Source organism: Wickerhamomyces anomalus, assembly GCF_001661255.1.
Source record: "Wickerhamomyces anomalus NRRL Y-366-8 unplaced genomic scaffold WICANscaffold_4, whole genome shotgun sequence".
In the NCBI taxonomy this organism is placed as follows: domain Eukaryota; kingdom Fungi; phylum Ascomycota; class Saccharomycetes; order Phaffomycetales; family Wickerhamomycetaceae; genus Hansenula; species Hansenula anomala.
This window is the reverse complement of record NW_017567113.1, coordinates 352254-375399: the sequence shown is the minus strand read 5'-3', so window position 1 is coordinate 375399 and position 23146 is coordinate 352254. Positions and strand designations below refer to the sequence as shown.

At 34.0% G+C, this 23146-nt stretch overlaps 11 protein-coding genes across 11 annotated transcripts; 8 read left to right on the top strand and 3 right to left on the bottom strand.

The window, feature by feature from the left end:
* Positions 1-362: 362 nt before the first annotated feature.
* Positions 363-1664, top strand: SRP101 (Signal recognition particle receptor subunit alpha; the record flags this gene model as incomplete). Its single annotated transcript, XM_019186409.1, has 2 exons — positions 363-663; positions 706-1664. Coding segments are annotated over 2 exons (1149 nt in total), but the record flags the coding sequence as incomplete, so codon positions are not given.
* A 410-nt stretch (positions 1665-2074) lies between these two features.
* Positions 2075-5896, top strand: YTA7 (chromatin segregase YTA7; the record flags this gene model as incomplete). Its single annotated transcript, XM_019185714.1, has 2 exons — positions 2075-2459; positions 2484-5896. The coding sequence occupies 2 exons, from the start codon at positions 2075-2077 to the stop codon at positions 5894-5896; spliced, it is 3798 nt and encodes a 1265-aa protein (XP_019037921.1).
* A 58-nt stretch (positions 5897-5954) lies between these two features.
* On the bottom strand, positions 5955-7352 carry HER2 (glutamyl-tRNA(Gln) amidotransferase subunit HER2; the record flags this gene model as incomplete). Its single annotated transcript, XM_019183510.1, has 1 exon — positions 5955-7352. One exon carries the CDS (start codon positions 7350-7352, stop codon positions 5955-5957), a length of 1398 nt encoding a protein of 465 aa, XP_019037920.1.
* Positions 7353-7529: 177 nt separating this feature from the next.
* Positions 7530-8610, top strand: JNM1 (Jnm1p; the record flags this gene model as incomplete). Its single annotated transcript, XM_019184865.1, has 3 exons — positions 7530-7559; positions 7608-7661; positions 7714-8610. 3 exons carry the CDS (start codon positions 7530-7532, stop codon positions 8608-8610), a joined length of 981 nt encoding a protein of 326 aa, XP_019037919.1.
* Positions 8611-8731: 121 nt separating this feature from the next.
* WICANDRAFT_105584 (alpha-mannosyltransferase) lies at positions 8732-10661 on the bottom strand (the record flags this gene model as incomplete). The annotated part of the gene is made up of 2 exons (XM_019180448.1): positions 8775-10661; positions 8732-8736 (listed from the first exon to the last, which is right to left on the bottom strand). The coding sequence occupies exons 1-2, from the start codon at positions 10483-10485 to the stop codon at positions 8732-8734; spliced, it is 1716 nt and encodes a 571-aa protein (XP_019037918.1). The 5' UTR covers positions 10486-10661.
* A 693-nt stretch (positions 10662-11354) lies between these two features.
* WICANDRAFT_31848 (uncharacterized protein) lies at positions 11355-12902 on the top strand (the record flags this gene model as incomplete). Its single annotated transcript, XM_019181888.1, has 1 exon — positions 11355-12902. One exon carries the CDS (start codon positions 11355-11357, stop codon positions 12900-12902), a length of 1548 nt encoding a protein of 515 aa, XP_019037917.1.
* A 708-nt stretch (positions 12903-13610) lies between these two features.
* WICANDRAFT_63216 (uncharacterized protein) lies at positions 13611-15083 on the top strand (the record flags this gene model as incomplete). The annotated part of the gene is made up of 1 exon (XM_019183509.1): positions 13611-15083. One exon carries the CDS (start codon positions 13611-13613, stop codon positions 15081-15083), a length of 1473 nt encoding a protein of 490 aa, XP_019037916.1.
* A 373-nt stretch (positions 15084-15456) lies between these two features.
* Positions 15457-16926, top strand: WICANDRAFT_17527 (histidine phosphatase family protein; the record flags this gene model as incomplete). Its single annotated transcript, XM_019180747.1, has 1 exon — positions 15457-16926. A coding segment is annotated over one exon (1470 nt), but the record flags the coding sequence as incomplete, so codon positions are not given.
* Positions 16927-17742: 816 nt separating this feature from the next.
* WICANDRAFT_79254 (uncharacterized protein) lies at positions 17743-19188 on the top strand (the record flags this gene model as incomplete). Its single annotated transcript, XM_019184864.1, has 1 exon — positions 17743-19188. One exon carries the CDS (start codon positions 17743-17745, stop codon positions 19186-19188), a length of 1446 nt encoding a protein of 481 aa, XP_019037914.1.
* A 376-nt stretch (positions 19189-19564) lies between these two features.
* WICANDRAFT_63213 (uncharacterized protein) lies at positions 19565-20938 on the top strand (the record flags this gene model as incomplete). Its single annotated transcript, XM_019183508.1, has 1 exon — positions 19565-20938. One exon carries the CDS (start codon positions 19565-19567, stop codon positions 20936-20938), a length of 1374 nt encoding a protein of 457 aa, XP_019037913.1.
* A 67-nt stretch (positions 20939-21005) lies between these two features.
* On the bottom strand, positions 21006-23078 carry VPS1 (dynamin-like GTPase VPS1; the record flags this gene model as incomplete). Its single annotated transcript, XM_019182039.1, has 1 exon — positions 21006-23078. The coding sequence occupies one exon, from the start codon at positions 23076-23078 to the stop codon at positions 21006-21008; it is 2073 nt and encodes a 690-aa protein (XP_019037912.1).
* Between the last annotated feature and the right edge of the window lie 68 nt (positions 23079-23146).

Sequence of the window (23146 nt, the reverse complement as noted above, 5' to 3'; positions counted from 1 at the left end):
ATGATGTTGATGTTGAAACTTACACCACGGGTGGTTATACTCTCAAATATAAAAGAATCAACAATCCAAGTCTAGTCGTGGTGGCTGTTTATCCCTCTGTCACTCCTTTGAAATATACTGAATCGTTGGTTGATGTCAGTGCCAGATTATTTAAAGAAATGTTTGGTGAGGAGATATCACAAAATTTAGAGAATCAAAAACCATATCTGTTTGGTCTAGAAGAGGAAGAGGCTAAATTTGATAAATATTTTAAAGTTAAGTTGAATGAATTTGAAGAAACTTCTTCAGGATCAACAGAATTGGATGATAAAGATTCGGAGGAACATTCAAATGAACAACATAGTGAACATACTCCAAACAAGAAATCAAAAGCCAAACAACAAAAGAAACTCCGTAAATGGGGTGCTGATGGTATGGTTGAAGAAGAAGCAGGATACACTTTGGACTTCTCAACAGAAGGAACGCCTCAACCTTCAACTCCTAAAGGTGATGGTGATGAACATGCTGTCAGTATAGATACGAAAAACTTCGGTGATAAAGATCTTAAAACAGGTGCATTCCTTGTTAAAGATCTCAATGATGAGATTGATGCTATTTTGAGCAGTTCAAAGCAAAAACAAGAAGTGAAGGAACCTTTTGGATTTTTGAAAAAATTTACAGGTGGTAAAACAATCGCTTCGGAAGATATTAAATCAACATTGACAGAATTACAAAACCATTTGATTAGAAAAAACGTTGCACCTGAAGTGGCTTCCCACCTAACATCTAATGTTGAAAAAGCACTTGTTGGTTCTAAAACTAAAAATTGGACAAGTATCCAAGCCACTGCAAAAGAAGCGTTGGCAAAGGCTTTAACTAAAATATTGACACCAGGAACATCCGTGAATTTATTACAGGATATAAGATCGAATAAAAAACCATATGTTATCTCAGTGGTTGGTGTAAATGGTGTTGGTAAATCTACAAATTTATCAAAATTGGCATTTTGGTTATTACAAAATGATTTCAAAGTTTTGGTGGCTGCATGTGATACTTTTAGATCAGGTGCAGTGGAACAATTGAGAGTCCATGTAAACAATTTGAAAAAATCAAGTGAATCTCAAGATCAAATTGAATTATTTGAAGGTGGTTATGGTGGTTCTGATTTAGTTGCTAAGATTGCTAAAAACGCTATAGATTATGCTCAAAAGAATGATTTCGATATAGTATTGATGGATACAGCTGGTAGAAGACATAATGATTCAAGATTGATGGCTCCTTTGGCATCTTTTGCTAAAGCTGCTAACCCAAATAAGATTATCATGGTTGGTGAAGCTTTAGTTGGTACTGATTCTGTTCAACAAGCCAAAAACTTCAACAATGCATTTGGTGCTGGACGCACCCTAGATTTCTTTATAATAAGTAAATGTGATACAGTTGGTGATTTGATTGGTACTATGGTAAATATGGTTTATGCCACTAATATTCCAATTTTGTTTGTTGGTGTGGGTCAAACTTATACAGACTTACGTACACTCAGTGTTGAATGGGCTGTGAATATCTTGATGAGCTGAAATATGATTTAAATTACACCTCACTTTCTTTTATTAATAAATTAATTTTGCGCTTTCAGTATTTCATTCGTAGATGAGGAACTTTGTTATTTCCGCATTAGGCAGTCAACATCAAAACGCGCTTTTTTGTTTTCTCGAAATCATTTTTGAAAGAAACCTGAAAAACAAGATTTCAAAGCTAGAAACAACGAAGAGACAGAGAAGCCCAAAAAGGATTAACATCAAAAAAAAGCTGAGGATCAAGACATCCGCCAGTCAATTGACACATATCAAATCAAAGTCCACAATCGAGCCTTTGGAATATTCAACACCATTCCAACGATTTCCAACCTCAATTGAGAGCGCAGTGGCAACTAAATTACTAATTGTACCATTATCAAAAGACAAAGTTCAAACAGAAATTGACACAACGCGACCTTGATACACCAGACCCGAACATCATCAAGTTTTAGAACAGAACCTTTTTTTTTTCCAAGATTACAGACTCATTCATAGTTACATTCCAGTACCGTACCAAGGAGATGGGTCGTCGTTCCTCGGGACCTCAAAGAAGGTTACCACAGTCTCCAATAGAAGAGGATGATGAAGATGATCAACTGGCGTTCTCTTCAAGACGTAAGAAGCAAAAGGTTAATTATGCTCAGATAGAGAATGAATATGATGACATTGATGATGAATTGAGTGATGAAGACAAATTGGAGAGTTCACCGAAAAAGAAGAAGTCAAATGGATCCAAGTATAATGATCCAGATGAGGAAGAAGAAGAAGATGACTATGATGATGATAGTTTTTCCAAAAGACCTCCTAAAAGATCCACTAGAGCTAGATCATCTGCTAAGATCAAAAATGAAGAAGAAGATGATGATGAATTCAAAGACGAAAGCGATGTTTTCAGTGAAGACATTGGTAGTGGAAGTGATTTTTCAATAGATGAGGAGAAAAATTTTGAAAAAAAAAGAATGAGAAACTTCATCTCAAAAGATGATGATGATGATAATGATGTTGAATATTACGATCAACCGAAGAAGAGATCAAAGAAGTCCAATAGAAAAAAGAACTCAAAGCAACGCGGTCGTGTCAAAAGTAGGACAACTTCTCAAAGATCTTCAAGATTAAGAAGAGATTCATCCCAAATTGAGGACGAGTCAGAAGATGAACCAACACTACCGAATGATGATGAACCTACAATTAATGATGATAATGATGATCTGAAACAAGAGTTAGAAGACTTGAAAAATGATTCTGATGCTCCAAGAAGAACGAGAAGGGGTGGTGTGCGTTCAGCATTAGATTCAGATGCTTCCCCTGCTCCAAGGTCTCTTCGTGAACGTAAAAAAGAAGTCAATTATACAATTCCACCTCCTTTGACTGATATAAATGTTGAAGAATTACAAAGATTGAATGCAGGTGCACCATCTACCCCTAGAAGAAGAGGTGGTCCAACAGGGCCAATAAGGAGATTATTCCCAACAGGTGGTCCATTTGGTGGTGGTGATGTTACTTCGATTTTCGGTAAAAACTTGACACATTTCAATTCATCAACACCAGCAAATCTATTAGCTGGTGGTGGCGCAGATTCAGATTCTTCAGATGATGAAATCATACCCGTTGGTGGATCAAGTGTTAAAAGAAATTCAATCAGTGCTCCAATTGGTCAAAATAAGATCAAGAAAAGACAACCTGCAGATTCTGACCCATTAGGTGTTGATATGAATATTGATTTTAGTGCAATTGGGGGTCTTGATAACTATATCAATCAATTAAAAGAAATGGTGGCATTGCCTTTATTATATCCTGAAGTTTATCAAAGATTTGGTATAACGCCTCCAAGAGGTGTTTTATTCCATGGTCCACCAGGTACAGGTAAAACATTAATGGCTAGAGCATTAGCTGCAAGTTGTTCTTCTCAAGGTCGTAATATAACCTTTTTCATGAGAAAAGGTGCTGATTGTTTATCAAAATGGGTTGGTGAAGCTGAAAGACAATTACGTTTATTATTCGAAGAAGCTAGAAAGCAACAACCAAGTATTATCTTTTTTGATGAAATTGACGGGCTGGCTCCAGTTAGATCTTCAAAACAAGAGCAAATTCATGCAAGTATCGTCTCCACAATGTTGGCATTAATGGATGGTATGGATAATAGAGGTCAAGTTATTGTTATCGGAGCTACAAATCGTCCTGACGCAGTAGATCCTGCACTACGTCGTCCAGGTAGATTTGACAGAGAATTTTATTTCCCATTACCTGATATTAAAGCTAGAGAACAAATTGTAAAGATTCAAACAAAGAAATGGGATCCTCCATTGAAACCAGAATTTGTGGAGAAAGTTGCACATTTGACTAAAGGTTATGGTGGTGCTGATTTGAGAGCCTTATGTACAGAAGCTGCGTTGAACAGTATACAGAGAAGATATCCACAAATCTATGCGTCTGATGATAAGCTAAAAATTGATCCATCGACAATTCAAGTTGGTGCAAGAGACTTCATGAAGGCTTTGGATAAAATTGTTCCCTCTTCTGCTCGTTCATCCTCAAGCGGTTCTTCACCATTACCTGATCATTTAAAGTCTTTATTGGAGAAACCATTAGCAAAAATTACTGATAAATTAGATAAGTTGGTTCCAAGAGTGAAAAAGCTAAGTGTATTGGAGGAAGCCCAATTTGTTGATCCAACTGAAAACGATCAAGATGGTGGGTTTGGTAAACATGAATTATTGAAACGTCTAGAATCAACAAGAGTCCATCGTCCTAGAATGTTAATTGCTGGTGATCCCGGTAATGGTCAAGGCTATCTAGGCTCAGCTGTTTTGAATCATTTGGAAGGGTTCAATGTTCAATCTTTGGATCTAGGTGTGTTATTTGGCGACTCTACAAGAAGTCCCGAAACTGCTATAATTCAGAGTTTTATTGAAGCACGTCGTCATCAACCTTCAATCATTTTCATTCCAAATATTGATATTTGGTACCATGCCGTTTCTGATTCCTCAAAAGCTACATTATCAGGACTATTAAGATCAGTAGGATCAAATGAAAGAATATTGCTACTAGGTTTATCAGATACTTCTTTTGAAGATTTAGATGTTAGCTTGAAACGACTATTTGGTCTATCAGAAGCCAATCATGTCAATTTGGAAAAAGCTGATGAACAACAAAGAGATAAATTTTTCGAGTCTTTATGGACTGCTCTGAAAATGAAACCAACAGAATTTTTGGATTCAAGAAAGAAGAGAAAATTGGAGAAATTGGAAAAAATAGAACCAGAAAAGAAAGATGTTCAAGTTAGTTTAAAATCATTTGAAAAAGCAGATATGAAATTGAAAAACACATTGAAAATTAAACTTTCAGGGTTGATGGATTTATTTAAGAATCGTTATAGAAAATTCAAAAAACCACCAATTGATGATGTGTTGTTGATTCATTTGTTTGAACCTGAAGATCCTAATGCTCCATTGCATCCTTTTTCCAAAAGTGGTGATATGATCATTGAAAATTCAACACAGCGTCGTTTTTTCAATATGGATTTGGATATAGTTGAAGAAAGATTATGGAATGGGTTTTATTCAGAACCAAAACAGTTTTTGAGAGATATTGAAATGATTTATCTTGATGCTGTTACATTAAATGACCGTGAGAGATTGATCAAGGCTTCTGAAATGTTTGCTAATGCTCAAGTTGGTGTTGAAGAAATTGCTACTCCTGAGTTTGCCCGTGAATGTAAAGCTATGCGTGCCAGAGAAGCTGAAAGACAAAGAAAACATGAGGAAGACTTGTTGAAAATCAAGGAAATTGAAGAGGCTCATAATAAGCTGTTAACTAATGCTGAGACATCTACAAATGGTGAAGTGGTTGCTGTTGATGGAGACGAGCCAGTCGCTGATGGACCAGTTGAAGTTGCTGACCAATCTATCATTAGCGTTGGTGATGTTACCACTCAAGAAATTGACAAACCTACGCAAAAAGATATTGTATTGCAAGAGTCCACTCCAAGTCAAACTATTGAGAATGATAGTGAGATGTTGAATGGTGATCAAATGATTGTTGATGAACCTCCAAAGGAGGATGATAAGCCAGCACAAATAATTGAGACAATTGAAGAAGAACCTGAACCTGAACCAGAGCCTGAACCAGAAGTTCCTGATCCTGATTTTATTCTTGATGAATCAAAACTAGGTTCCGTGAGGGAATCATTGTTGAATGTTACTGATGACCTCAATCTTGAAAGTCTTGAATTGATAAATGCAAGATTAATGGAAATAATATGGGAAGATCATCAAAAATGGGATCGCGATGCTACATTGGAAAAGTTGAGAAATGAGATTGTCAAATTTGATGAAGAGTTTTAATTAATTATAGATCATGTTTAAGTGTAACGAAATGAAATAATATGTACATTAGATTTACTTAAACTGTATTTAACTTGTTCAAACTTTGGGCAAATGACAATACTTGTTCATCATCACCATATTGTCCCATTATTTGAATACCTATTGGTGAAGACTTGATTTCTGATGCCCAAGGGACAGAGATAGCTGGTAATCCAGCTAAAGAAGCAGGCACAGTGAATGCATCATTAGTATAAGATTCAGTTGGTGTTTGGTTCTGGAAGACGTGTAACGATGGTGCATTGCTCATTGCAACAGGTGATATTATGAGATCTACACCATCTTGAGCTGGTTTATTGTTTGATAAGAAATTTGGGAATTTGAAAACATGATCAAATTGTGACTTGATGGCATTTCTTAGATTTTGAGCTTTGAGGAAATGGTTTTTATAAGAATCTGAATTTAGGTTATAATTCCCCAACAAAATTCTGTTTTGAACTTCACCTCCAAACCCAGTAGAACGGGTTTGAGCATAATGATGTTTGTCATCATCAGATCTATAACCATACCGTATACCATCATAGCGTGCTAAATTTGAAGCAGCTTCAGCTGGAGCAATTGTGTAGTAAGCAGGTAGGGCATATTTCAAAGTTGGCATTGAGACTGGAACAATGTCGTGATGTTCTAGTAGTTGATCAACTACTTGTTTCCAAATTTTTTGAACCTCAGTGGATAAATTATCAAGATTGAATTCATTCACAATACCGATTCTTAGTTTTTGTTTTTGTTGGCTAACTTCATTGATTTTCGATCTCAATTGATTACTCATTGATGTTGGGTCATTAGAATCAAATTTGTTTAGCACATTATAGGTTTGCCTTATTAATTCAATATCCTTACTTAAAATGCCAACTGTATCCAAGCTTTGAGCATAAGCAACAACACCCCAGCGTGATAATCTCCCATAAGTTGGCTTAAACCCCAAAACACCAGTATATGCAGCTGGTAACCTAACAGACCCACCAGTGTCTGTACCTAAAGCAATATCACATAAGTCAGCAGCGACAGCAGCAGCAGAGCCACCGGAGGAGCCACCAGTTATAGTTGGTGTATCTGGGAACAATGGATTTAGTGTAGCACCGTAATGAGAATGTGTTGTTCCTGAACCCATACCAAATTCATCCATGTTGGTTTTGCCTAAAGTCATAGCACCTGCACTTTCCAGTAAAGTCACTACTGTTGCATCAAATGGTGAATTATAGTCTGAAAGGATCTTTGAAGAGCATGTAGTTGGTTCTTGTGTAGTGACAATGTTGTCTTTTATTGCAACAGTTTTGCCATGTAATGGGCCATCTTTTGGTATTTTAAAAGACTGTTCAATTTGTGATTGGGACCTTAACGAGGTAAAGATATTGAATTTGGCATTCGCAGAAGCAGCTCTGCTCAGTATTTCTGATACTGATCTCGTTGAACTCATTGTGAAGCACCACCAAATTGTTTTATTAAATTTGTGTTCAAACTTCAAAGTGAAGGATTTTTGAAGTTCATTTTTCCACCAAACGCATTCGCGAAACGATCGCGAAAAAGTTTGAAGCTTTTGTTTACATCAACTTAAAGAAACAAAACAAAATGAAATGAGATCAGAGGATTCAAAATGTCCAATTTTGATGATTTGAGTGATATTGTGAGTGGTGATATGCTTCTTGTGCTTCATTTTACTAATGTGCAATAGGATCATGACTCTAAGGAAGTGTATGAAACTTCAGACGTTGAAGAATCATTTGATGTAAGTTGATTTAAATTCCATCAATTGACAAAATTGCTAACTCGTTGAAAAGATCCAAGATGATTCGATCAAGAAAAGAGATTCAATTAGTGAGCCTATATTTGATCTGGACAAAAGTCGCGCTGTTTTCGAAACAAAGATGATTGATGCTCATGTGACAGATTTCAGTGATCGTATAGATCGAGTTGATCAAACTTATGAAACTTATGATGTTAAAGAAACTATACCAAACAAGTTGAGTCGGATAAGGAAAGAGTTGGAAGAGCTAGAAGATGAGTTGGATGAAGGTGAAGTAGATGCTGATGAAGTCAAGAGATTACAACAACTTTTTGAGAAATTGAATAGTCGAACAAGAGATAAAAAAGTTGTTGTATTGAAAGATTTGAAAAGTGAAAACAATGATATTGTTATAGATAAATTCATCAACAAAGAAGATCCAGAACAGGTTGTAGAGCTTGATAAAAGGATAAACAAGTTGGAGAGAACAATTGGTGATGAGTTATTTGATAATTCAATTCAATCCATGGTTAATGACCTTTTCAGGAAATTCAAATTATTATCAAATGATCAAGACTCTTTACACAAGATTAATTCAATTATTGATGAAGTGAATTTAAAATTTGAAAAATCAATTACTACTAGAAGATCACTTGATAATATTCAAAATGAGATAAGTGAAGAAACCAAATTCAATGAAATATATATGAAATTTAACAAGGCACAAGATTTTGAAAATGAATTGCCATTTATAATCAAGAGATTAGAATCATTAAATGATGTTCATCAAAAATTATCAAATAGTGTTAATTTCACAGAATCAATGGAACAAGATATTATAACCATGTCTAAAGATATTGAAAATTGGGAAGGATCATTAACAAAATTAGAAACAAAATTGAATGATTTAGCTACAAATTTTGAAACTATCAAAAAAACATCATCAAACTAGCCTTATTTATTTAATAGATACATCCAAATATTGATCCATCTTTGATCTATTCTTTTCAATGATTTTTTGTAAATCATTTGCAATCATCCATGCCTTACCCAATGCATTATAATTCAATTGTTCAATCTGTGAAAACTCAACAACTTTACCATATTTTTTCTCACCATTAACCACAACAGGAGAAGCAGCACAATATGTATAACCTGCACACATTGCCGTATTATACCAACCTTGAATCCTTTCTTCAGACTCCAATTCCTCCATTTCTTTTGTCCAAGAAAGGTATAATTCATCAACATGAGGCGGTACGACAACAGCACTAACATTTAAAGGACCTTTATATTTCTCCACCAATGTTGACATATCCATTCCTTCGAAATATTTTAAATCACGAGAGGCACCACCATTTTTACAGTATTTGAAACCTGAATTGATCCATAATAATGAATCATTGTATAAATGAACCGGTTGGTTTGAACAAATTTTCTGCACACCATCACTGGTGATTAATTCACCAACTGCACCGGCCGCGTCTTTATTAAAACTGTATGAATCCGTGCCTGAGATTGCTTGTGATAACCAGAAAAGTTCCTTATCACCCCATACTCTTTTAGTGGCAGTTCTCCATAATGATAATTGTAACGAGTGTAAAATCCCTGGGAAATGTGTGGAGCGATCCATCAATACGATACCTGCTTCGACTAGATGGGTGAAACCATGGAAGTAACGATTATTGAAAGTTTGATCTGAAGGTTGTTGAATGTTGAAGATTGATTCTTTCCCCAGGGGCATCAATTTTTTCCAAAAAATTTTATCTTCATCAGATGAACGATTTATTAGTTCACGATCTTTGAAGAAGAAGGCACCTGTTGATTTATATTCAGGGATTGATAATAGTTCTTGTGGAGGTTTAAACAGGATGACATCTGCATCCATGATTATTGCCTCTTTGAAAGTGGTGAATAAAGTTGCCAATAGTTTGTTTGAGTATTGTTTGAATTGTCTTGTGAAATCTTTTGAAATTGTGGGTTTGATGTTTAGGAATTGAATATCTAATCTTGGGTATTGAGAGTTTTTCAACATGGTTTGATTATAATTTTCTAATCCAATTAATGGTTCAACATATTCTGTATTTTCATGAATCATTTGTAATAGGTCTAGTCTTGATAATCTAGTTAATTGAAGTTGTCTTGATCTTGATAAATCACCTCTATGAACAATTTGGATAGGTAATGTATTATTCAAGATTCTTAGGGTTAATAATAATGAAACCAATTGTTGATAATGACTATTTTTAGCAGAAACAACAATTCCTTGACCTTGAGCTTGATTATAAATTTGTTGTAAAAAGCAATCGCCTTGAGAATATTCCCAAGTTTTACCATCAAATTTTGTCAATATTGGAGATTGGAAAGTTAGGAAGGGGAATAAATTTTCTTGTAATAATCCACAATGTTCATTAGTTATATGATTTGGCTTTAGAAAGCAATTACCATAGATCCGTGTATCTATTGTTTGGTTTATCAAGTTTTGTTCCATTTCAAGATATGAGGTTCTATGATCTTTATGATCTGTTATCCAAGATTTATATTGTTGATTTGAATAACTTGGGAATTTTTCAATTTGCTTTTTGAGGTATTCATCTAGAGTTTCTTCAAAGACATAATCTGAATAAGAGTATTGGATATTACCTTGGGAATAGTGTTTGAAATAGCTTTGACAATTACTATCCAGTGAATCATGGTTGAACTCTAGTTTATTAATGAAATGGGTATTATTCTTTTCTTTAGATGTGATTTGTGAAGGAATTAAAAAAAACAACAACGTGGCAAGACTGACCAGCAGCAAGGGTTTAAGTCTTGGTTTCCTAATCATGGTATATCAGAGTGATACCTATAAGTCCAAGAGGTTTGAAGTACCCTAGGTGGTGGTGAAGAGAGTACAAATTGATGTTTTGATACCGTGTAGTGTTTTTCGAGAAATACAGCTGGTGATTATTTTGAAATTGAGCTTCACGCACAGCCCAAAACCTTTTACTAGAGTGGAAATAGTGAGAGAGAGTATTTTGATTTTATTTTATTTATTTATTTGTTTTATTTTGATTAGTCGGTTTCTAAATTGTTTAATAGTAATATTATTTATTTAGTACTCAACTTCTAATTTGACATGTATTAATGATTTAGTTTAGTTTAGGTCTTGTAACAAGAAAAGAGTGATTGGCGCAAAAGACCGAGTGTCATGTGACATATCATGTGACTATTAGTCATCAATGACATAATCGATTGAGACAATTTTGATTCTTGACTTCCCGATTGGGAAAGTCCGTTCAGGGATTGAATTCTGGGGAAGTTGATTATAAAGTTGCTTCTCGAGAATCTGAATTGACTCAGTTGCTAAAGATACACTTTTAGAAGTTAATCGATATAACAATATCTTTACAATATAATAACCATTACTCTTAATAACTAATATCCGTATTACTTCTCTTTCTTTATTCTCTGACTCATGTCCGGCTGGCACCACTCCTGTATCGGAGACAGCCTAACAATCCATCAACAACTGGATAAATCAATCCAAACATGATCACCAATTCACCTGAGCGGAGGCTTTCTATCATGTTTCCGAACAATAGATTTAAATGACTCTTTGTGATAAGGGGTCTGAAAAATTTTTCAATCAATATATAAACATGAGTGAATCCTTACAAATGTACAAATCTTCGAGGAATAGAAACACCATCCAAAATGACTCTTGAAGAGAAGAATATCCCAACAGCGTACAAATCATCTTCATCAGATGAAGTACAACAAACAGATATTGAAAAAAGCAATCATCATCTTCATCAAGAATATTTATCAGATTTTGAAAAACAAGAACGTACAAATCAATTAGCTTCAGATTTAAACATTAATGAAAAAAAATTAACTTGGAAAATTGATCTTTGTGTTGTTCCCCCACTAGTGTTGTTATACTTTCTTGCATTTTTGGATAGAATAAACATATCAAATGCAAAAGTTTATGGGATGGAGAAGGATTTAAATCTTCATGGGAATCAATTCAATACTGCATTAACTGTTTTTTTCGTTCCATATGTGTTTTTTGAATTAATTTCAAATTTCTTGTTGAAAAAAATTGCCCCTCATATTTGGTTATCTGGTTGTATTTTCCTATTCGGTATGATTACATTAGCTATGGGGTTTGTGACAAATTTTTCAGGTTTGATTGCTTGTAGATTTTTCTTGGGTTGTGCTGAATCTTCAACTTTTTGTGCAATTTTTTATCTACTTGCAAATTATTATACAGGTTCTGAAGGTCAAAAAAGATTTTCAGGTTTTTTCTCAGGTACGTGTCTTGCAGGTGCTGCTGGTGGTGCTATTGCTTATAGAATTCATGATTTAGATGGTGTTCATGGTTATGCCTCATGGCAATGGATTTTCATTATCGAGGGGACTTTCACTGCAGGTTTAGCAATTTTATTATTCTTCATTATCCCAGATTTCCCAGAAACTGCTAGATTTTTAAATTCAAATGAACGTGAATTTTTAAAAGAAAAATTGAAAATCCATTCTACAATCAATTCAGGTTTTGAAGAGAAGACTGGTTTCATGGAAATGTTGAAAGCTTTTAAAGATCCATTATTTGCATTAACTGCATTAGCTTATTTTGGATTAATCATTCCATCTTATTCTTATGCTTATTTCTCTCCAACCATTATTAAAGAAATGGGTTATTCAGGTGTCACTGCTAATCAACATTCTGTTTATCCATGGTTAGCTGCTTTTGGTTATACAAATGTTGTTGCTGTATTGTCTGATTATTTCAAAGTTAGATCCCCTTTTGCAATTTCATCAGCCATAATGGCCATTGTTGGTTTAGCTCTAGTGTTGGGAATGCATGATAGTCCTAATGGTCGTTATGCTGGTTGTTTCTTGACAGCTACTGGGTTATATTCTTCAATGCCCTCATTAGTGTGTTGGACTGCTTTGAATTTTGGTGGTCATTTAAGAAAATCTTTAGGTACTGCTAATCAAATTGGGTTTGGTAATATTGGTGGTATTATTGCAACTTTTTTATTCCTAACTAAAGATTCTCCAAGATTTGTAACTGGGCTTAGTGTTGGTATTGCATTCACAGTTTTCAGTATTGTTTTGATGGGTGTTATTCTTGGAGTTTTGAAAAGAAGAAATGTTCAAAAGGGCACTGAAGCTTATAAACAAGAGTTTTTCGCACAAGATGATCGGACTATTGTTTTACAAGGTGATAGACATCCAAGTTTCAAGTATTTGTATTGAGTTGTTGATCGACTCGTTAAAGAAGGAAAAGTTTAATATATTTGTTTTAATTTGCATATTGTATTTTATGGGTTATTGGATTGTAGGTTGTATTCAAGTTACTATTCAAGTGAGCTTTCAGGTGATGTTCATTCAGGAACATCTAATTAATTTGACGTTTGCAGGTCTCGGCTTTAAAGGGAGAGTCTCAGATTAATTAATAGATCAGTTATCTTAAAGAACAAATTGATCAATAGCAAACACAGAGAGTTATTGGATTCAAAAGGGAGCCAGTCTTGGAGACATTTAGTTATAAGCTATGTTAAAAATTATCATTAGTCGATTAATTAATTTAATTCCAATCTTCAAACGGTCAACCAACGTATTGTCGATCCCTAACGCATTCGCGCCCAAAAAGTTTTCACCAATTCAGTTCTTGACAAGTTGGAAAAGATGGAAAAGCATCAAATTGTGAGGTGGAAGTGGTATAAAAGGAGGTGTTCTATCATTGAATTAATGTCTATCCTATGTTGTTAAATCAGTCACTTTGTTCTGGTTTCAACCCGGCCAGATCTGATTATCTGCATTTTTTAGCACTGTCTATCCAATTAAAGGCTGCATTTCCCTACAATTGAAATTCAAACCCAGCAGAATGCTATAAATAATGGTGGCTTCCCGTTTTTACTCCTTAACCAGGGTGAATACACTAGCCAAGAATAACTACCCACAATGGCTCAACAAGACATTTACAAATACTTGGTTGATAATGATGAAAAATCTAAAAAGGAGTTAGAAACAAAAATACTAAATGGACATGCTAGAGAAACAGGCCATGTGGAAAACTTCTTTGCCATAAGTCAACGTGTTAATCTTTACAAATCATTTTGTGTGGTTACGAAATTCAACAAGAAAGTTTCAAATGATAAGAATCTGTTATTCCATGCTATAAGACCATTATTGTTAAAATATCCAATACTAGCCACAACTTTGGTGGAGCAGAAAATTGATGATTCCGTTATACCAAGACCACATGATTATATTAAAGTGTTGAATGAAATCAAATATAAAGATTTATTCATAGATGTTAATGACACAGACTTGCAACATTTGAATGATGCTGATTTATATCATGCCCTAAATGATATTGTTATCCCATATGGTAAAGGTAATTTAACTTGGCAATTGGTAGTTATTGATGATTATAGACTAGCCTATATCGCAAACCATATCCTTGCTGATGCTATTGCTGGTAAATATTTTTTCCAAGATTTGGAAACACAATTTTCCAAATTAGATCCATCATTAATCAATTCACAAAATATAACAAATGATTCAATCATATTTGACTATGAAGCTGATAAAGAACATTTGGGAAAATTAGTAGATGCCACTGATAATATCATTGATTATACACCACCATATTGGTTCTTCCCTGAACTTGTCATGAATCAATTTGTCATTTCAAAATTTGGTTCAAATACACCTCCAAAATGTGGTGAACCGATCCATTATAAAACTATTCATATAACTGCTCAAGAATTGGCCAAGATGAAAAAAGATCTAAGAGATAACGAAAGGGATAAAAAAATAACACTAACTCCATATATCCAGGCTGCTTGGTTAAATGCTCAATACAAGACGAAAATCTTCAACTCATCAATAACAAATTTCGCACTACCTGTTGATACGAGAATTTATTTCCCTGGTGATGATAAAGATAAATATAAATATGGGTTAAACACTTCACTAACAAACAAGTTTTTCTTCCATGTTAAAGAATTCACTTGGGGGTGGGTTGATTATTTCAATACTTATATTAAATGGTGCTTAAAGACTAAAAGATCATTATATCAACCTGGACTCGTGACATTGGAAAAATTTTACAAGAATAAAAATTTCGATGTCGCTGTGGAGAAAGGTCAAAGGGCCAGATTAAGAACAAATACATTATTCTCAAACATGGGATTGATGGAATCAAATGATGAAATTGATCAAGAGAATGGGATCCTTATACAAGATTGTACATTTAGTCAACATTTTAATGGGATTTTCTATGATTTTTCAATTAATGCAGCAGCTACTCAAAGAAACGGATTGAATCTTGTGATTAGTGTCCCTGAAAGTGCTCCATTCACTATGGATCAGTTCCAAGAGGTTGTTGATGTGTTTAAACAGAATTTACTCGGTGAATGTGTTAAATAAATAAATTTTGTTATCTGAAGACCTCTTTCCTAATTGGGATCTCGAGAAATAATTTTCACCTATCAGGAATTCGCGAATTATAGGGCTCTCCTGCTTGAGCACTTAATTTACGTTATTAAGTTACAGGATTTACCTCACTCAATTGTAAAAAGATGCATCGATGAGTAGGAAGATCTATCAGCAGCCACTGATTTCTGTTGGTGTATAAATTCAACTCAAAAGTACCTTAATTCCTATTCCCAAACATATTCAAAACTCCATTATTCAAATGTTACTCCAACTAGCATTGGCTTTAGTAGCTGTCTCTGCTGCTCCAATATCTTCACAAGATGATGCTTCAACTTCTGAAAACTTGTTCCCAACAGATATAGGCTACCTGGGTCCAACATCTACAGGTAAGGCACCCTTCTTGGCTCAAACCGACAACATAGGTGCAATTGCAACTGGTGTGCCAACAAAGCATTACAATTATCCAAACCCAATTGAAACTTCAGTACAAAGTTTTGATCATAAAGATGATGATCAAAACATTTTCCAAATGATGGGTACCCTATCACCATATTTTGTCTCTGAGGATGGGTGGGGAGTTTATAACTATGCATTGCCTGGTCAGTGCTCTATTAAACAATTACATTTTGTTCAAAGACATGGTTCAAGAGCTCCTGATTCTCCATTCAAATTCCCTGAAAGGCTAAGATATGCAAAGGGGAATGGAACTTTTAATGCTCATGGTGATTTAGAGTTTTTGAATAAATGGGAATATAAAGAAGGTGTAAACATCTTGACCACATTGGGTAATAATCAATTGTTTAATAATGGTGTTAAATCATTCTTCCGTTATGGTGAATTGTTTGATTGGGAGAATTTTGACAAGATTGTAACAAGGTCTACAACAGAGGAAAGAATGACAATGACTGCTGAATATTTCTTGACTGGGTTTTTCGGATTGGATTGGCAGAAGTATGCTGATTTAGAATTATTGATTGAAGAAGCTGGGTTTAATAATAGTTTAGCAGCTTGGGATATGTGTGAGAATAATGGTCATACTTATGGGAAAATTGGATATGAACAAATAGCCAATTTTACAGCTAAATATTTATCAGATGCTGTGCAACGTTTCAATACTAATGTTCAAGGGTTCAATTTCACAACTAGTGATTTATATGAGTTGCAAAAGATTTGTGCATATGAAACAAATAATATTGGATTTTCCAAGTTTTGTGGGTTGTTTTCTCAAAAAGAATGGGAAAATTATGGATATTATCAATCTGTTTCAAACTATGTCAGTTCATCATTTGGGAACCCACAAGGCCGTGCATTGGGAGCTGGTTGGGTTGAAGAATTTACAGATAGATTAACAAATCAAACTTATAATGCATCTACCCAAGCTGAACAAAACTCAACTTTGGATTCTGATCCAATTTTTTTCCCATTGGATCAATCAATTTATATGGATTTCACTCATGATTCACAAATTGTTGGTATACTTACAGCTTTAGGATTTGAACAATTCAAGACTAATTGGACTTTCAAAGGTCCTGAGCAAGATACACATCTTTTCGATATCTCCAAAATCACTCCATTTGCTGCACAGTTGGCTTTTGAAGTTATAGAATGTGATTCTAAAGTTCCAGTGGATAGAAGTGCTGAATCTGAGGAAGGTTCATCTTCAACTAAATATGTCCATGCTATCTTAAATGACAACACTTTATCCTTAAGTGCCAATATCCCTGAATATTGTGAAAGTCGAGTTGATGGGTGGTGTGAGTTTGATAAGTTTGTGGAATATTTAGAAACACTTTACGGTACTGCTAATTATGACTTTGCTTGTACTGGTGATTACACTTATACCCAGACTGTTGATAATGGTGTCCCGGAAGCAACTGCTTAGTTGACTTTCAAGATATTTAATTTTCATTCTTCTTTCAGGATCGCATGTTTCAATTCTTCTTGTGATATTACCAGCATTTTATCAATAGATTCTTTCAAATCCTCAAATCTTGTAGATATGTTTATGATTATAAAACAATATTGGTAACATTTTAGTATATAAAGACAGTAATTCAAGTGTTGTATTCTGCCATGTATATGGCTTTTGAGTTTGTGTATCGACCATTCGAGGGAGGGGCTTTAAAAACCGTTGAAAAAAAGGGGTATTAAATCTCAGTAACACATTCAATAAAGACAATAATACGATTGATTGATATTTGTTAGGTACAATAACTATTTTATCATTGGAGCAAAATGCTTTTAATGATCAAGAGTTGATGGTGATATATTAATACCAACCATTTGAACGTTGAATGGTCTGGAACTCCGTGAAGTGTTGAGCAAATGAGAACAGTCCAATATTCACAACCCAAAGAACACACTTATATCAAGAGCCCACAATTTCACTTTGCAGAGATACTCTTATCTTCAGGTAGTATCAGATACCAGATATAGCTGAAACGATAAGCAATAAATAATAATTCACAATGTCCAATAATATCATTCATATCCAATATTTTTTGTTGAGCTAATTTTTTTGAAACGTCTAAAAAAACGTTGATCAAGCTGCATCAAGTGATTGTGACATGAATTTTATAAAAACTATAGCATGAGCTAAACTAAGTCAATCCTATCAATTATCTTGGCTCAATTCAATAATATCTTTAACATGGAACAACCAATCTTCAAATACATGGTCAACCAAGATGAAAAATCTAAAAAAGAACTGGAGCTCAAGATCCAAAATGGACATGCAAGACCAATGGGCCATGTTGAAAACTTGTTTGGTATTTATCAACGTGAAAAAATCTACAAATCATTCAGTATCATTTGTAAATACAACAAAGTGATAAATGATGAAGCTCTATTATTCCATGCTCTTCGACCTATATTGGTCGAATATCCGCTTTTAAGTGCTGCTATAGTGGAACAAAAAATTGAGGATCATGTAAAGCCTAGACCTCATGATTACACCAAGGTTGTTGATAAAGTTCAACTAAGTGATGTGATGTATGAATTGGATGAAGAGATCAAGGCATTGAAAGGCTGTGAACTCCTGGAAGCGATGAATAGTATTGTGCTACCGTATGGTGATGATCAATTAACCTGGAGATTAGCTATAATTGATGAATTCACACTTGCTTATATTTCAAATCATGTTTTAGCTGATGGTATTACTGGTAAAAATCTTTTTCAAGACCTTCAAATTCAATTTTCCAAACTATACGGAAGTGAGATTCCACCAATATCACCAAAATCTTTACTCTTCAACTATAACACAGACTCAACAAATTTAACGCATTTACCAGATCCAAGTGATTCAGTCATCGATTATGCACCACCATACTCCTTCATACCAGAGTACTTGCTCAATAGATTCATCATTAGTAAATTTTGTCCAAACTCACACGCTTCACCAGGAGTCTCGATAAATTATCAAACAATTCACATTTCAGCTTCAGAACTAAGCAGAATCAAACAAGACTTGATAGAACATGAGCAAGATAAGAAAATAACATTAACACCATATATTCAAGCTGCTTGGTTGAATGCGCTTTATAAAACAGGGGTCTATAACAGTAAAGTGACAAATTTCCTATTGGCTGTTGATGCTAGGCAGTATTTCCCACAGGAAAACATTGATCAGTACAAGTATGGATTGAACACATCAGCGACAAACAAGTATTTCCATAATATAAAAGATTTCACATGGAGTTGGGTCGGATATTTAAATGATTACATCAAATGGTGTGTTAACACAAAGAGACCATTATATCTACTTGGGTTTTTGACGTTAGATAAAGTTGTTGGGAACAAGAATTTGGATGTTGAAGTTAGAAAGACTAAGCATGATAAAATTAGAACCAATACTTTATTCTCTAACTTGGGTGTTGTTGAATCAAATAGGAAAGAAGTGGTTGATATTGAAGATTGCATCTTTACTCAGCATTTCAATGGATCTTTTTATGATTTTTCGATAAATGCAATCACTACAAGGAAAGGTGGATTGAATTTTGTGATCAGTAGTACTGGGAATGCTTCATTCAGTAAGGCAAAGTTTAATGAGGCTGTATTGGCTTTCAAGGAGAATTTGATTGGAGAGTGTTGTGAATAGTTTTGATTTAATAGATGTTAAATGTCCGCTTAAATCCGACATTCTCTGACGATGCATTTTTTAGTTCAAATTCATAGAAATTGTGGATGAATTATTTGAGACATCTACAATAAAACGGCTACGGTTGTCATAGTGTACAATTCACCAAATCAGAAATCAGAGAATAGATAGACATATTCCATTCTTTTGATAACTAGTCGATCACGGGTTTTGGTGCCAATAGCACATTCATTGAGGATTAGAAAATCAAAACACAGATCTGAAGCAAAAGGTGTATAAAACCCACAACAGATCCCAATTCATAGAACATTCCCATCTGTTCACAATTGACAACCCTTGCAAAATGAGCTCTCTTATACAGAAATCTCTAGACACAATGCTTTCCAAAGGGCATGCTCGAAGATTATCACCAGTTGAAAACTTCTTTGCATTAGCTCAACGTCAAAAGCTATACAAAAATTTCACAATGGTTGTTAAATTCAAAAACAAAATCAATAACAAAGGTTTATTATATCACGCTGTTAAAAAAATCATTTTCCAGAATCCATTGATGGGGTGTACTGTCGTGAACACTGATTATTCAGACTTGGTTACACCAAAACCACAACATGATTATATCAAGATCTTGGATAAGCTAAAGTTTAAAGATTTATTCATAGATGGTGGAAATGTCCCCAAAGAAGCAGCAAAGAGAATGGAGTATATTAATGATATCGTTCTACCATATGGCCATGGTCATCCATTCTGGAAATTGATCATCTTGGATGATTTCACATTAGGATACATCTCAAATCATATTTCATCAGATGGTATAACTGCCAAAAACTTTTTCCAAGATCTTCAACATCAATTGACCAAACTATCTTCAACAAATTCAATCCCAGAGATAGACTATGATAATGAACTAATCCTTGATTATCAAACAGACCAACATCTTTTACCAACTTTACCACCTGCACTAGACTCAATAATTTCACACAAGCCACCACTTTGGTACTATCCAGAATTCTTATATACCATGTACAAAATCTCCAAAACTTGTGAATTAATCCAACCAACCATCAATCACGCACACCATTACAAATCAATCAAGATCCCACCTGAACAATTATCCCAAATTCAAAAAATGATCAAGTCCAATAATGTGACAATGACACCATACCTTGAAACCGCGTGGTTAGTATCCCAAAAGCAAATAAACCTACTTGGAAACACATCAAATGTTGATATAATTACAGCTGTGGATACTCGTCATTACATCTCTAGTGATGTTGACCGGGAAAAGTATAGGTATGGACTACATGCGTGTTCTACACATACGTATTGGGAAATTATGAATGATTTTAAATGGTCGTCTGTTCGTGATGTTCACAAGTATATGAAATGGGGGGTGAGTACAAAGAGAGCATTGTTTAGGTTGGGGTTTATAACAAGTGATAAATTGGCAAATAAGCATAATTTGGATGGGTTTTTCAAAGATAAGTTAAAACAGGGGAAAAAGGGAAATACAATGTTTTCAAATGTGGGTGTTGTGAATAATTCTAATGGTGAATTTGCATTTGAGGATGTTGTCTTTGCTCAACATATGAATGGTACTTATTTTAAATTTTGCTTTTGTTGTGCTACGGATTTGTTGAATGGTGGCTTGAATATTGTTGTTAGTGTTCCTAAATGTGATATAGATGAGGATGAATTGGATTTATTGATGAAACAGTTTGAGCAAAATGTGATTCAAGGTTGTAAAGAATAGGTGTCTATCTGTTTTCAAAGATGTACAATTCTTTATTATTTATATATTCTAAAATCTGAGTCTTTCTTTAAACAGATGAAACAATATCATTAGCATGTTTTAAAACTTCAACCATTTTCAAACATTCTTGTCTTCTTTGTTTTGTAATTTCATTTTCTTTAACTAAATCATTCAAATCATTTGCTCCATATAATTTTTCTAATAAAATTTTTTGAATTTCATTTTTGGATCTAATAATTAATTTCAACATAATTGCCTTTGGTATTATATCAGCAACGGTTCTTTTAACAATTGTGAAATAACTTTGAATTAATAATTTGATAACTTCAGTTTCTTGAGTTTCACGATCAGTCATTGCACCTGAAGCTTTTAAAACTGCAGGTGGTGCTTCCATTGCAGCTAATCTTTTTTTATTTTTAGATGAGAAAAACCCACCGAAAAATCCACCACTTGATTTATCATCTTCATTAATTGATGGTGCTGGTGATGTAGCAGCATTTGGTAATGGTTTACCAGTTTTTGGATCAACTTGAACTTGTCTTGGATGTAATCTTTCTTGAACAATTGCCATTGCTTGAGAACCTTTTAATAAATCTGGATGTGCAGTATTGATATAAGTTTCCTCTGATCTAATAATATCTGTAACAAATTGACTTGTTGGGATTAAAGCTTGTCTTAAAAATTCAATAAAAGAATTTGATAAATTTTCTTTTAAAGCTGGATATCTTGAATATTTTGGATTTTGTAAAATTTGAGTCAAGATTCTAACCAATTCATCAAAAATTAAATTAATACAACGAACTGAAGGATCTTCAAATCTATGAATTTGTTGTTTAACTAAAACTTCAAAAGCTTGAGTACCAACAAATAATGAAGGAGCAGCACCTGAACTATTATACATTATAGTTCTAATATCAGTATCTTTGATTTGATCAAATGGATCTAGAGCATTTATACCATTTTTATAAATTTCATGGAAAACAAATGAAATTCTTGCACCACCACTTAATTCCATACTTGATAATTCTTTAGCTTCACCTTCTAATATACCATTATAATCTTTACAAAAATCTGTGATAATACTTAAAACAATTGAATTTGGAGAATCCATGGTTTCAGGACCTAATTGAGCCAATTCATTTTGGTATTTTTTCAAGGCAGTTTCAATTCTTAATTTGATTTCTGGTAAAGTTTGTTTAATATGATGTAAAAGAATTGAATTTAATTTTTTAGCTAGATATGGAGTACCACAATAATGAGCTTTTGATCTATAAGATGGATGGTTTTCGAAAAATGATTTTTCATCTTGTAATGCAGCTCTAATTGTTTTCTTACCTTCAATATCCTTTTGACCTCTATTTATAACTGGAACATAACCATATCTTAATGGGATAACACGACCAGCCAAGATATCAATAACATCAGTACCTTGGTCCATAAGATCAACTTTTGTCAAGACACCAATGGTTCTTGTACCTTCTGGATCAACTTCTCTTGCTAATTTTAACCCATCAGAATTTGCTAAATCTGTATTTGCAGCATTAACTGACAAAATAATAGCATTTGGTTTTGAAATGAATTTTAAAAGAATATCTTTAATTTGCTTTTCAATATCTTTTGGTTGATCACCAACTGGGACTTTAGTTAAACCTGGTAAATCAACCAAGGTTAAAGTTAAAACATGTGGAGAATAGATTCTTAAATTAATTGGAACAGATGATATACCTTGATTTTTACCAGTTTTAGCATCAGTTTCATTTACAATTTCTTGTCTAATTTCTTCAAAATTGAAGAATTTCTTACCAGGTAAATGTAAGAATTCACCCCATTCTTGAGCATTATCCTCGGATTGACCTTTAACTTCGGATTCTTGAGAAAGGTTTAATAAATCTTGATTTGATTGGTTCTTTGTAGCTCTTCTATTGATCAATTGTAGCACCAATGGTCTTCTTGTAACGATACCAGTACCTCTTGGTAAGAAATCTCTACCGACAATGTTTTCCAATACTGAAGATTTCCCAGAGGATTGAGAACCAACGACTGTGATTTGAGGGAGATCGACTGGTGAGGCGGATCCAGCACCCAATGGGGCCAAGGCGTCCTGTAGCTTGTTGATGGTGGCAATCAAAGTCTCATCCATTGTGAAGTGAATTGAATTGAATTGAATTGGCTGCTTGTTGTTGATGTTGTTGTTGTTCATTTTAAAGG